Here is a 15,358-nt window from a genome sequence, read left to right as displayed (position 1 = left end):
TTTTCATCTTTTCTTTTCAGGAAACGAAAACCCACCCGTATCCTGAAAAACACTTATGATTATATTGATAGCAGACATTTCAGTTGTCGACAGTTTGTCAATGCCATTCCAGTTGTTTAGCTGAATTGCAAGTAACCTTTTATTAAATGTTTGTGTTTTTAAAGACACAGACACTGATCAGGACCATATTCAAGAACGTAATTTAGATTAAGATCCCGGCTACCAATATTTTAAAAGGCAGTAAGAGGCTTTATTAAATGGTAATTCAGAATTCTGAAATCTTTATCAAAAGTTCAGCTGAAGACATTAAATGACATCATGTTATATTATGTTTGACAAAGATTGCATTTACAGTTGAAGATGACTTCAGTTTGTAATTATATCTACTAAATTATTGCCAAAAAATGCCCATAATTGTGTAAAGGCTACAATACAAAAGAGGAGTAATAGTAACACTTCATAAGGACTAAAATAAAGGTTACAATGCAGAGATGCACTAGTACTTCACGAGGACTACTTCAGTTTTTCAGACCTGTAGACGTCCACATGTGGAGACGAGGTTTAATATTACATTTGCACACCTGTAAATGTGTGAACAGGCAACAACTTGGACAAAAGATACAGGTAAAATATTTACCTTTTGTTCAGAAACCCTCATCTGTGATTTCTGTGTCACACCTACAGAATTCTGGATCCACGGGATCACATAGAAGTGGGCGTGTCGACTCATTACAGATTCAGACTCGTGGGTTCACTTCAGTATCCCTGAAAGAAAATCTTCTGAGGTCTGTTAAGAAAAGGAGACAAGATCCTATAAAGGTAGCTCAGATCTTGTTTAAGGAGATCAGAGAGCGGCATCAAGGTCAGGGCAGCTTAGGTCAAGGTCATGTGTCAGGTCAAGGTCATGTGCCAGGTCAAGGTGGAGCAGTCAGCAAAATTAATGTAGCTGAGTTATTTGAGGCACCAGACAGCAGCAGTGATTTGAATAGAAGTAATTTAGTAGTTCCGTCTACGCAAGTTGATGTTTTTGAGACCATGAGCAGTACCAGTTTATATAAAATGTTACAAAATATTCATCTTCGGCAAAATAAAAAAATCCATGGGTACAATAAGACCATTTCGGTGATTAGAAATATTTTGAGTAAAAGAATTGAAACAGACGGATTAACGATGTCGTTAGATGTTGCGGACGTCTTGTTTGTGATGGGTGCCAACTGTCGCCAGTTTGTCAGTGCCATGTTTGACTATGTAACAGTGAAATTTGATGACCTGGAGATGACCTCTGACCTAATTACCCGACTCATGTTTTACGTCTTCCTTCATGGCAGTGCTCCGCCCCTCCTCTACCCAAAAGTTGAAGAATTCCTGAGTGATCACGTACGTGACTTTCACATCGGCGATATCAGTGTGATTTGTCTTGGATTCTTTCGCTCAAATCGCCGAATTGAATCAACTGTACTGCTAGAGAAAATGGCCAGCAGGCTGTTAACCGATATTGAACGTGTTGGTCAACACGGTATCGTGAACATTTTGAAAGCTTTCCGACATTCAGGTTATAACAATATTACATTTCTTGAAAATTTAGCCGACACTCTTATTAGCAAGAACATTTTAGAGAACTGTTCCAACATAAATCTTCTTATGCACATAGTCTCAACTTACGCCAGCTTGTCAGTATTTCACAGCGATCTGTTGGAAGTGATTCTAAAACATTTTGTAAATATCGTGTGCCAGACTGATAAGTCACCTGCGAGTGAGGTTCGGTCCAAAGACTTGGCAAAGTTCATCTGGGCATATGGAGTGTTTGTGTTTGAGCCGGTGAAGCACAGGGACTCGTACCTGAAGCTTGTGGTGGTGTACAGGGACAGAGTGACCAGGGAAGACTTGGTGTATCCGGAGTCGCTGGCCGATATGCTGCAGGGTCTGATGTATCTACAGATCTTCCCGCAGGATCTCATTGCAAAGATGTTCAACATGCAGACTGCTGTGGCACTCAGAGGTTTGTATGTACATATAGCTACATGAATATGTGTTGTTGATTTAATTCATTTCACATGCTTATATACAGGCTCAAGCACTTTGTATCCATTTCTATTTGTCAGGTTTTGAAAAATTGGAATTAAAAGTCGGATATCTTCCATGAGACTACATTTAGTTGAAGGATAGTCAATAAAAAAAAGTACATGTGCTACAAAAGGATTTAATATCAATGCTCAGTATGGTGATATCTTAAGTGGCTCTCCATTAAGTTAATATCAATGCTCAGTATGGTGATATCTTAAATGGCTCTCCATTACGTTAATATCAATGCTCAGTATGGTGATATCTTAAGTGGCTCTCCATTAAGTTAATATCAATGCTCAGTATGGTGATATCTTAAGTGGCTCTCCATTAAGTTAATATCAATGCTCAGTATGGTGATATCTTAAATGGCTCCCCCATAATTTAAGTTAATATCAATGCTCAGTATGGTGATATCTTAAATGGCTCCCCAAAGTTAATATCAATGCTCAGTATGGTGATATCTTAAATGGCTCCCCAAAGTTAATATCAATGCTCAGTATGGTGATATCTTAAATGGCTCCCCAAAGTTAATATCAATGCTCAGTATGGTGATATCTTAAATGGCTCCCCAAAGTTAATATCAATGCTCAGTATGTGATATCTTAAACGGCTCCCCAGTTAACATCAATGTTCAGTATGTGATATCTTAAACGGCTCCCAGTTAACATCAATGTTCAGTATGTGATATCTTAAACGGCTCCCCAAAGTTAATATCAGTGCTCAGTATGTGATATCTTAAACGGCTCCCCATAATCTAAGTTAGGAGAGCAATTAATCACTCCTCTTAATATTTTTCATGGTGGGATCTGAGAATGTTGTAAGTATAGAAAAAATATTAAATTCAGCATCATATTATTATTGCTTGGTTTTCTTTCCTTTTCTCAAATTTCCTGAATTTATTCTGTTTTAGGATGTTCATGTACCAGTAGCTCGATGATAGAGTGCTTCATAAGGTACAGAGCGCTCTTCATCGAGTGCTCTAGGTGGAGATGTGTATGTGCTAAAGCTTTTCTGTTTGTGGTTAATTCTTATTTTCTCTCTCTTATTTGTTCCTATTAAAGATGATGAAGTGATGAGGAAGGCCATTCAGCTGTTGATGATTCACAACGCTGTCATCATCGAATGTCCCCTGTACTCCGGACCAACACTAAAACAGGTGAAATAGAATGTCGGGTGGGATTGTGTTTCCTTGCATTTTAATCATCCTTTCCTCCAAAATGTGTCAGATGGCACAGATTTTAACCTAGTATTTCAAGAATTTTCGGGACCCATCTAGATTTCCTCTTTTTGACAGTTCACCAATTCCCACCCCTGAATATAAATTATTAGTCTTCTTTCAGTCCAACCAGAGGGGACTACAGGTTTCGTATCTGTCCCACCTTTTTTGGGGGGGGGGGTCAATGCCTGCAGATATTGTACTGAAATTTTGTTGTGTATAGCTTTATTATGTACTGTTAAAAATCAAGTTCACATATAGCTTCAGGATATTTTGAACATTTTACCTATTTAAGTCCAATGTCAACTCTACTGTTACTAAAAATATTGATAAGATTACAATGTCACTGCTCTAAGAACTTCATTACTCATCTGATTTTCATGAAACATCAAATACAGTAATGGGATGATGCAATCATGAGGGGATTTGAAGCATTTCTGATGCCTTGTTTTTTTTCATGGTTTTTTTTGGTTACAGAGTTTTATTGACACACTGTCAAATATTGACGAAGTGAAGAAGAGTCTGGATTTTGAGTTCTCGATGAGGCGGGGTTTGGCTAAGGTGCGCAACACACTGAAGGAGATGTTTGGAGAAGACTGTGTGCACTGCCATTTCATTTTATCACAGTTCAGAAGTGCTGGTCAGTATCGACAACACTATCGGATATCAGTGGGTACAGAAATATCAGTGGGTAGAGAGATATCAGTGGGTACAGAGATATCAGTGGGTAGAGATAGCAGCGGGTAGAGCGATATCAGTGGGTAGAGCGATATCAGTGGGTAGAGAGATATTAGCGGGTAGAGCGATATCAGTAGGTAGAGCGATATCAGTGGGTAGAGAGATAGCAGCGGGTAGAGTGATATCAGTGGGTAGAGAGATATCAGTGGGTAGAGAGATAGCCATGGGTAAAGCGATATCAGTGGGTAGAGGGATATCAGTGGGTAGAGGGATATCAGTGGGTAGAGAGATAGCAGCGGGTAGAGCGATATCAGTGGGTAGAGGGATATCAGTGGGTAGAGATAGCAGCGGGTAGAGCGATATCAGTGGGTAGAGATAGTAGCAGGTAGAGCGATATCAGTGGGTAGATTGATATCAGTGGGTACAGAGATACATGTAGCAGCGGGTAGAGCGATATTAGTGGGTACAGAGATAGCAGCGGGTAGAGCGATATTAGCGGGTAGAGCGATATCAGTGGGTAGAGAGATAGCCGTGGGTAAAGCGATATCAGTGGGTAGAGTGATATCAGTGGGTAGAGACAGCAGCGGGTAGAGCGATATCAGTGGGTAGAGTGATATCAGTGGGTAGAGAGATACATGTAGCAGCGGGTAGAGCGATATCAGTGGGTAGAGTGATATCAGTGGGTAGAGCGATATCAGTGGGTACAGAGATACATGTAGCAGCGGGTAGAGCAATATCAGTGGGTACAGAGATAGCAGTGGGTACAGAGATAGCAGTGGGTACAGAGATAGCAGTGGGTAGAGCAATATCAGTGGGTAGAGATAGCGGCGGGTAGAGCGATATCAGTGGGTAGAGAGATAGCAGCGGGTAGAGCGATATCAGTGGGTAGAGATAGCAGCAGGTAGAGCGATATCAATGGGTAGAGATAGCAGCGGGTAGAGCGATATCAGTGGGTAGAGTGATATCAGTGGGTAGAGAGATACATGTAGCAGCGGGTAGAGCGATAGCAGTGGGTACAGAGAGAGCAGTGGGTACAGAGATAGCAGCGGGTAGAGCGATATTAGTGGGTAGAGTGATATCAGTGGGTAGAGAGATAGCCGTGGGTAAAGCGATAGCAGCGGGTAGAGTGATATCAGTGGGTAGAGACAGCAGCGGGTAGAGCGATATCAGTGGGTAGAGTGATATCAGTGGGTAGAGAGATACATGTAGCAGCGGGTAGAGCAATATCAGTGGGTACAGAGATAGCAGTGGGTACAGAGATAGCAGTGGGTAGAGCAATATCAGTGGGTAGAGAGATAGCAGCGGGTAGAGCGATATCAGTGGGTAGAGAGATATCAGTGGGTAGAGTGATATCAGTGGGTATAGAGATAACAGCGGGTAGAGCAATATCAGTGGGTAGAGTGATATCAGTGGGTAGAGATAGCAGCAGGTAGAGCGATATCAGTGGGTAGAGAGATAGCAGCGGGTAGAGCGATATCAGCGGCTACAGAGATATCAGTGGGTAGAGCGATAGCAGTGGGTAGAGCAATTGCAGTGAGTAGAGCTATATCAGTGGGTAGAGCTATATCAGTGGGTAGAGAGATAGCAGCGGGTAGAGCGATAGCAGCGGGTAGAGTGATATCAGTGGGTAGAGCTATATCAGTGGGTAGAGAGATTGCAGCTGGTAGAGAGATAGCAGTGGGTAGAGAGATATCAGCGGGTAGAGCAGTATCAGTGGGTAGAGAGATAGCAGTGGGTAGAGCGATAGCAGCGGGTACAGAGATATCAGTGGGTAGAGTGATAACAGCGGGTAGAGCAATATCAGTGGGTAGAGTGATGTCAGTGGGTAGAGATAGCAGCAGGTAGAGCGATTGCAGTGGGTAGAGCTATATCAGTGGGTAGAGCTGTATCAGTGGGCAGAGCGATAGCAGCGGGTAGAGTGATATCAGTGGGTACAGCTATATCAGTGGGTAGAGAGATTGCAGCGGGTAGAGCGATATAGATATCAGCGGGTAGAGCGATATCAGTGGGTAGAGCGATAGCAGCGGGTAGAGCGATAGCAGTGGGTAGAGTGATATCAGTAGGTAAAGCGATAGCAGTGGGTAGAGCGATAGCAGTAGGTAAAGCGATAGCAGTGGGTAGAGTGATATCAGTGGGTAGAGCGATAGCAGTAGGTAGAGCGATAGCAGCGGGTAGAGAGATAGCAGTGGGTAGAGCTATATCAGTGGGTAGAGAGATAGCAGCGGGTACAGAGATAGCAGTGGGTAGAGAGATAGCAGTGGGTAGAGCGATACTCCAGTGGCCAATTATAATAGAAAATTAATCGGTTGGACTCTACCGATGTGATGATCTGTTATAAAAATCCATAATTATTTGTCATGGGAAATGTTCATTGTAATAGTTCCTAGCTTAGATGACGAAATTGTTGTAAATATTCTGGGGTTTGTGTTTGTTTTCATGTGTAAGTAAAGAAAATGGTATATCAGTGCATACACATATGTGATATTACACGTCCTGTGAAACTCCCGTAAACTGGACACCTATGGACCAAGTAAACAGTTTGGTTTTAAGAGTATCTGGTTTAGAGAGATTCTGTTCCATACTGATATTTAAAAAAGGATTGAGAAAAATGTATGGTTTGGTAACGGGACGTTTCTTACCCGATTAGATTCGTCCCTGGAGGTTTCGTACACACTACATATTGTTTGGTCTATCTTAGTTAGTTGATCACTTGGGGGATTTTAACTCTCTTTTTTCTTTTTTTTTTCTTCTTCTTCTTCTTTCAGGGTTCAAACGTGCTTATTTATATATATTTAATTTTTGTTTGTTTTTAATTACTGAATGTTCTTTATTCAGTTATAGTATACGTTGTAGGTGATCCCCAAAACAAAACTCAATGAAAATATGTCACTTGATGAATGGGCCAAAAAAATCCCAGTTAAAATTTCCAAGCGAATAACTAACTAAGACCGACCTAACAATATGTATGTACAATTCTACATAAAACATGTCCTAAATGACATGGGGACAAAACAAATCGGGTACGAAACTTCCCATAACCACTTAGTTGTGAGGGGATTCTTGTTTACAGTTTCAGATTTTGAAGCGTTTCACTGTAAATCCAGAAAATTACATATATACATGTATATTAAAATAAAAGATATACATTAAAAATATTTTGGTATAACCAGCAAAAGAAGTTTATATAAGAGCATCAGATTTCTTCTTTCACTACACATTCAATAGATGTAGTTGAATGTATGTTTGAATTTCATGTTCTATTGGAATTGACGAAAATGAAAGTTTAACTGATTTATTGTTTCTGTGGACTGGTTTTAACTTGCAGACATTGAGCTCCGTTTCAACAGGGACAAAGAAGCAGTGAAGTTTGAACCTGAAGAGTTCAACAGTAACTGGCTTACTGAAAATAAAACTGACATCAGGTGAGACACATGTACTTAGGGCCATTTCATTTAGGAAACAATATAGTTCTGCAACTTAAACACATTGTACCAACAGTTTTACGACTTGAATGACTTGTCCTGAATGTTGAACAAAGTTTATCAAAGATCCATTTTTTTTTTCAAAGTAGAGTACCTGTATATGGTGGATTTGTGGTTCTGTTCTACTGTTTGTGGGAAAGAAAAAGAAAGAAATGTTTTATTTAACGACGCACTGAACACATTTTATTTACGGTTATATGGCGTCAGACATATGGTTAAGGACCACACAGATTTTGAGAAGAAACCCGCTGTCGCCACTACATGGGCTACTCTTCCGATTAGCAGCACGGGATCTTTTATTTGCGCTTCCCACAGGCAGGATAGCACAAACCATGGCCTTTGTTGAACCAGTTATGGATCACTGGTTGGTGCAAGGGGTTTACACCTACTCATTGAGCCTTGCGGAGCACTCACTCAGGGTTTGGAGTTGGTATCTGGATTAAAAATCCCATGCCTCGACTGGGATCCGAACCCAGTACCTACCAGCCTGTAGACCGATGGCCTAACCACGACGCCACCGAGTGTTTGTGGGTTAATTAAAAATAGATTCAGATAACACATTTCGATTTTGCATAGATAAAGGTATGGATGTCGTTACAGTTATAGGTGCGCTGATACACCGGACAGCACTGTAATCCGTAATGAGTGTAAATGACGTCCTAAATTTAATGTGTGATCGAAAAATGAGTAACACAAAACTACACATGTGAAAGCAACACACAAACTGTCAGAGACCTGCGATTGTTAATGTAATTTTTATTCTTTCTTTTTTTCCTTCTTTTTTTTTTTCATGCCCCTGTGTGATAATTCCATATTTGATTCTTGATGAAAGGCATAGTTGTACAAACAGTGATCCCCAAAAGTATTTTAAACAGGATTTAATTTGTCTCAAGAAGTATTTTATTCAGCAAGTTATTTAGTAATTTTATGCCAATTGTCATTGGTATTTATTTACAGTGTGCACTTTTTTCACAGTTCGTATTTACATGAATTGAAAAATAATTATGGTCAATTCTTAAAGGTAATACATGTACTAAACCAAATAACTTATGGCTTGGTTAAAGTTCGAGGTGCACCCCACTTATGATAGAGCAGTTAAAAGCATAAGTCCTGTCATTGGTGATAAATGCGAGTGTTTGTTGTAAAAAAACAAAAATTCATCAGGGCAAAAAATGTATGCACTTTTATTTCATCTAGTACCACTGTGTTAAGTAGCCTTGTGCTTGAAACATGTATGGGGTACCTGTAAAAAAAAGTACTCAAATTTTGTGTGGAACTAGGGTAGTCATAGATGCTGCCCGTTATCTCTGAAATGAAATGTTTTCTGATTTTCTTTAAGGGCGAGGGTTGAGATTTTACTCAGTCGGTTGAGTGCTCACTTGAGGTGCTCGTGTCGTAGGATCGAACAACCTCGGTGGATCAAGTCAACTGACTGGGTTTTTTCTCATTCTAACCAGTGCACCACAACTGGTCAAAGGCCATGGTATGTGCTTTCCTGTCTGTGGAAAAGTGCAAAAGATCCCTTGCTGTGTTAGGAAAAATGTAGCAGGTTTCCTCGGATGACTACGAGTCAGAATTACCAAATGTTTGACATCCAATAGCCAGTGATTAATTAATCAATGTGCTCTAATGGTGTCGTAAAACAAACTTTAACTTTGGTAGTATTTATATCTGTGGTGTACATGTCGATTGATATAAAGCAGTTTTATCTGGTGTATATGTCGACTGATACACTGCATCTGGTGGTCGATTGATACACTGCAGTTTTATCTGTCGATTGATACACTAGGTAGGAGTTTTATCTGTGGTGTATATGTCGACTGATACACTGCAGGTAGGAGTTTTATCTGTGGTGTATACGTCGACTGATACACTGCAGGTAGGAGTTTTATCTGTGGTGTATACGTCGACTGATACACTGCAGGTAGGAGTTTTATCTGTGGTGTATACGTCGATTGATACACTGCAGGTAGGAGTTTTATCTGTTGTATACGTCTGATACACTGCAGGTGTGGTCTATATACTGGTGTATATGTCGATTGATACACTGCAGGTAGGAGTTTTATCTGTGGTCGATTGATACACTGCAGGTAGGAGTTTTATCTGTGATGTATACGTCGACCGATCTGCAGGTAGGAGTTTTATCTGTGGTCTATACGTCGACTGATACACTGCAGGTAGGAGTTTTATCTGTGGTGTATGTCGACTGATACACTGCAGGTAGGAGTTTTATTGATACACTGCAGGTAGAAGTTTTATCTGTATGTCGATTGATACACTGCAGGTAGGAGTTGTATCTGTGATGTATATGTTGATACACTGCAGGTAGGAGTTTTATCTGTGGTGTATATGTCGATTGATACACTGCAGGTAGGTTTTATCTGTGGTCTTTCGATTGATCTGTAGATGTATATGTCGACTGATACACTACAGGTAGGAGTTTTATCTGTGGTCTATACGTCGATTGATACACTGCAGGTAGGAGTTTTATCTGTGGTCTATACGTCGATTGATACACTGCAGGTAGGAGTTTTATCTGTGATGTATATGTCGACTGATACACTGCAGGTAGGAGTTTTATCTGTGGTGTATATGTCAATTGATATGTTGCAGGTAGAAGTTTTAGCCACATATGTTACTATTGTCATCTATGGGATTTTATTTGGTAGTATACACCCTATAAAACATTTTTATAAATGTTTTCACAGAGTTGCTGTTGAGGTTGCGGGCCTCAACCAGTTTTGTACAAAGAGCTCCAGAATGAAGGGGAACTACGACACCAAGTTGAGACAACTCCGGCTGCTGGGCTATCACGTGGTGCTGGTGAGTTCACTACATTCAGACTTCATAAGGTCATGGAAATCCAGGACAGTCATGGAATGTGCAAAATGTAATTTTTCCAGGCCTAGAAAGTCATGTAAAATGAAAACATATTGATAATGGGTTTTTTTTGTTATTTAAAATAACACTAGAAGAGATCAGCATTTCATGTCTGATCATGTATCTTTGTTTACTCACAAACCATACTACTGTCAGTTACTGAAGCAAATCTTTACATTTTAAAACTAACTGAATCTTCTTCGTCGTAGGCTCGAACAAAAGCTGCTGTATTCCGTAGGTTCTCCAAGGGGCCAAAGAGTTTCTCCGTCAGGGGTTCATCTGAAGGCCAGATTGCTTTTGAAAATGAATGAGACCAGTCAATAATATCAGTGTTCTCGCTGGGAGAAAATTAAAGGAGGGAGGCCGCGCGGCAACACACCCTTTAAAAAAAAAAAAAAAAAAAAAAAAAGTGGGGAGCTTGCTTGCCATATTGTTGTGTGTTGGTAGACTTTGTGGAAAGACATACTCCTTATTTTGCCTACAAAAAAGTGCACAAAATTTTATACGAAATACAAGCAGACTTGTCTTTTAGTTGAACCGAACATGTTATCGGTCTGACATTCACGGGCAGTTCTGGTTTTGCTGAACCTATCAAAGTTTTAACATTATTATTTTAATAAAGATTTCAAGATATACTAAAAACAATAAAGATGTTTGTAAAGTGATCCCCTAATGTCGGATACATTTTTCATTTTTGTAAAGGCGGTGTATATATTATTTGGCACCCAAGATAAATTATTTTAATGATAAACACTACCACTTTCGTTGTTTTCATAAGCGGTGATATCCCCCCAATGTTTCATAAAAAAACTGCTGAATAAACAGAATGACAGGAAGTAAAAATCATCAGTTACAACCAATTATGTCTGTAATTGAGGACAAAATATCAGACGATAGTTAGTGGAAACAAAAAACAGAATGACCGTTCTGATCACGTGACAAATTTGGCACCAAATAAGTGGGGGGGGGGGTTGGTTCAATCAGAGATTGCCGAATCCGTAAAAAAATTAAATGTTTTCATTGTTCAAATAAAATATAACTTTTATTGTGTGTATTAAACATACAAATGGATACAGGTATGGGACAAAATAGAGGCTGTTAAAAATACTGTTAAATTACGTTACAGTAAATGTAAAATTTAATATTTCGTCAATTGCTTTTTCGTACACAACGCGGCTTGTTTCCTTTGATGTCCAGTGTGCAGACTGATCGTTGTGGGTTTTTTTACGTGTGGAAAAAAAGTGTGCATTTGGAAATAGCGGAGATAGGTGCTGGAAAATAAAGAGGGGCGCAGAAAAATAAAGGAGGGCGGAGAATGTGAAAGGAGGGTGGTAAAATGCAATAGTGGGGCGGGCCGCCCCGCTTAAATGGAGCAGCGAGAACACTGTGTCAATTAGCAGACTTGACTGCAATACATCATTTACTGTTTAGAAGTCTTATATATGAATTACAAGTCTTATTTTTCACATGTACGAGATATTAGATATGCATTCAAGTGGTATTCAGTATGATGCTAGAATGAACATAGCTGTAATGAGACACTAAAACAAATATTTTGTTAAGAATTTTTGAGTTAGGATGGTTTTCGAGAACTAGCGATAATTATAATCCAATCTTGATATAATTCTGTTTGTCTTTTAGATCACACCACATCAGATGGATAACTTCAGAAAAATGACTAGCGAAGAAAGGAAACAGTTTTTAACACAGTGCCTCAGGGATGTTTGGAATCAGTCTTAAAACACTAACATGTAATGTCATGTTTTTACATGATAAATAAATAACTGTAATATTTGCCACAAATCCTCAGGGATGTTTGCGATCAGTCTTCAAACATCGACATGTAAATAAATAACTTTAATTTCTTAAAATCATGTGTTTATTTTGGATGTGAATATAATAATCACGTCAGACACAAATATTTCTTCTTTCTTTAAATATTAGATATTTGTGTTTAAAGTTGTTGTTGTTTGTTTAACAACACCACTAGAGCACATTGATTTATTAATCACTGGCTATTGGATGTCAAACATTTGGTAATTCTGACATATAGTCTGAGAGAGGAAACCTGCTACATTTTTCCGTTAGTAGCAAGGTATCTTTTATGTGCACCATCCCACAGACTGGATAGCACATACTAGTTTGACATACCAGTCATGGCTCCCTGGCTGGGACGAGAAATAACCCATTGGGGTCACTGACTGGGGATCAAACACAGATCGACCATGCATACCACTGAGCTACGTCCCATCTAGATTTTAGTGCGACAAAAAACAAACTGCTTATTTTAAATTTACAATGGAACCTGCTCAAACAGCCATTTCTGTTATTCAGCCAACCGTCTTTAGAGTCCATTTTTCTATTTCCTCCAAACTATTTATACAAACTGACAAATAGCTGTCTAAATAATCCGTATTTTGCTTTCTCTTACTATCGGTACAAACTGACAAATAGTCGTCTAAATAATCCATATTTTTATTAATACTCAGGTGGCTGTTCTGACTGTACACTTTATTGTTTCATCTACAGGTGTTAAAACACTGACACCAAAGTTGATATCTACAGGTCTCACGCTTATAAAAGTACCAAGGCTTTAATGGTTTCCCCCATACAAAAACATGCAGCATGTAATCAAAGTCTGGAGACTGCAAAAGTCTTGGATTTGGTCTTTAAAGGGACATTCCTGAGTTTGCTGCAATTTTTAAGATGTTATCGACTAACAGAGACTTTTTAACGATTGTAATTACATATCTGCATATATTTTTTCTGCATAAAATATTAGTGGCTGCATATTAAACATATTTCTGATCGTTCTAATATTTGTACTAGGTTAAGTTTCATTTTATTTCGTAAACTTTTTTTTTTTTCGTACGTACGAAATTATTTGAAGATAAATCCAGTTTGGGCTTCTTACAAATATTGACGACCAGAAACACAATGAATATACAGACACTGATATTCTAAACAAGAAAATATATTTAATATGTAAGTTTAATCGTAGAAATATTTTATTAGTCGGAAACATCTTACAATGCAGCAAACTCAGGAATGTCCCGTTAAGTTTTATAAACATGTGTCCTTGACCGATGCTTGTAAAGTTTTAAAAGTCTAGACTGGAGAGTCTACGGTCCACTTTTCATTAACGCGATTCTGAGCACGATTTATTGTGAGAGTTCCCACGAGCAGAAATGTGTTTTTCCAAATCTGTTTTTTTAAACGCCTTACTATTCAAAATTTGAAATCGTTGTGTACATTTAAGCAAAAGTAAATGCTTCACCGTGCTGAACTTGTATATAGAAAAGGTGTTATGTAAATCGATAAACTCACGCACTGAAAATTATGTTTAGTGGAAGGTGGGCTAACAGCATCTTGAGAGGTTAACGCCATGGCAACGGTTACACATTACATAAGTGTGACATCATTAGAGATGGACTTTTATGGTTTTTAAACATAGGTCCAAAACTAACAGTTGTGATCGAGTATCTACATACATACAAAATATATTGTGTTCAAAATATATTGTGTTCAAAATATATTGTGTTCAAAATTACTGAAGTGCAATGAGATAAAATGGTTGAAATTGAGATCATTTGGGGTTTTTTTGTGGGGGTTTTTCGTTGTCATATTTAGGAAGTTCAGCTTCACTAGATTATCCAGGTGGATGTAGTCCCTACAAGATGGGTTGGGGGGGGGGGGGGGGAGGGAAACGACAAAAATTTGGTGTGAAACATAACTGTAACACTGTCTACAAAATGTGAGAGAAAACTTCACAGGCTTAGCTTATGGATTAGAAACAAGGTATCTTTTATCATCTAGTGGATCCAGAGGGTGGGGGTGGGGGGAGGGAGGGGCACAGGGTTTCCATGATTCTCCAACCTGTTTGAATACCCTGTTTAATGACTTTTGTTTGCTGAGGAGCATGTCCCCACCCCAAGCTCTCACTCCCTTTGCCTTCAGCAAACTCAAACTTGTCCTTTTAGAATTTTGTAGAATAACCCCTCCCCAGAAAACCCCCCCCCCCCCCCCCCCCCCCAAAAAAAAAAACCCACATCATACTTGGACCTCAGTTGGATATAAGCACGAAAATCATATCAAAATGAAAAACTTAACAATAAACAAGGTTAAGTTCTTAAGAGGCACATAACCTAATATAAAATGTTGAGCACAATATAAATACTAGCTTTCACAATTAAAATATTCAGTTTCTAGCAGACATTATTGATCACAAAAGTCACAAGTATTACAATGTTGATAAATCTCTAAGAAATATCTCTGAATATCACAGGTAATTATTTAAAGGGACAGACCCTAGTTTTTAAACACTAAGGCAATATCAGGTAATATCAAAATAAAATATGTTGATTGTTCTTAGTGTACATGTATATAACTATATACCAACATATAACAATAATACAAAATAAAATATGTAAAGAATGCAGGATGCATATGTAACTAGATACAATACTATAAAAATGAAACGTATAACAATATATACCAACTAGACGTATACAATATTAATATAAATAAACAATGTCATAAATAAACATCAAACATAAAAGTAGGCACAATAGGTACATAAATATACTATCATTATTTTATCACAGGATCTTTTTAATAATTATATTAAAATTTAGGAAGTTGAAGTTGACATTTCCTCCCACATTTCCGCCAATTGTCATTGGTATTTATTTACAGTGTGCACATGATTGAAAAAAAATTATGGTCAATTCATTTCCTCCCAGCCACCATTTTGTTACAAACAGTGATCCCCAAAAGTATTTTAAACAGGATTTAATTTGTCTCAAGAAGTATTTTATTCAGCAAGTCATTTAGTAATTTTATGCCAATTGTCATTGGTATTTATTTACAGTGTGCACTTTTTTCACAGTTCGTATTTACATGAATTGAAAAATAATTATGGTCAATTCTTAAAGGTAATACATGTACTAAACCAAATAACTTATGGCTTGGGTAAAGTTCGAGGTGCACCCCACGTATGATAGAGCAGTTAAAAGCATAAGTCCTGTCATTGGTGATA

General features: G+C 38.5%; 1 protein-coding gene across 2 annotated transcripts; it reads left to right on the top strand.

The window, feature by feature from the left end:
• Positions 1-12,191, top strand: LOC121377739 (FAST kinase domain-containing protein 5, mitochondrial-like). 2 transcript variants are annotated; one of them, XM_041505827.1, is made up of 6 exons: positions 1-1,999; positions 3,126-3,220; positions 3,758-3,920; positions 7,284-7,380; positions 10,149-10,357; positions 11,962-12,123. In XM_041505827.1, the coding sequence occupies exons 1-6, from the start codon at positions 484-486 to the stop codon at positions 11,982-11,984; spliced, it is 2,103 nt and encodes a 700-aa protein (XP_041361761.1). In that variant the 5' UTR covers positions 1-483; the 3' UTR covers positions 11,985-12,123. The 2 variants fall into 2 exon arrangements, with proteins under 2 accessions (XP_041361761.1, XP_041361769.1); XM_041505835.1 differs by having other exon boundaries at positions 2-1,999; positions 10,149-10,263; positions 11,962-12,191.
• Positions 12,192-15,358: the final 3,167 nt, after the last annotated feature.

Source organism: Gigantopelta aegis, chromosome 2 (genome assembly GCF_016097555.1).
Source record: "Gigantopelta aegis isolate Gae_Host chromosome 2, Gae_host_genome, whole genome shotgun sequence".
NCBI classification, from domain to species: Eukaryota; Metazoa; Mollusca; class Gastropoda; order Neomphalida; family Peltospiridae; genus Gigantopelta; species Gigantopelta aegis.
The sequence above is the reverse complement of the archived record's forward strand: the minus strand, read 5'-3'. Positions and strand labels throughout refer to the sequence as shown.

Excerpts from the sequence above, each read along its gene's own strand:
- LOC121377739 (XM_041505827.1), top strand. The coding sequence starts at position 484 with ATGCAGAGATGCACTAGTACTTCACGAGGACTACTTCAGTTTTTCAGA. Across the intron at positions 3,221-3,757 it reads CCGGACCAACACTAAAACAG|AGTTTTATTGACACACTGTC; the intron begins GTGAAATAGAAT and ends TTTTGGTTACAG. Across the intron at positions 7,381-10,148 it reads GAAAATAAAACTGACATCAG|AGTTGCTGTTGAGGTTGCGG; the intron begins GTGAGACACATG and ends ATGTTTTCACAG.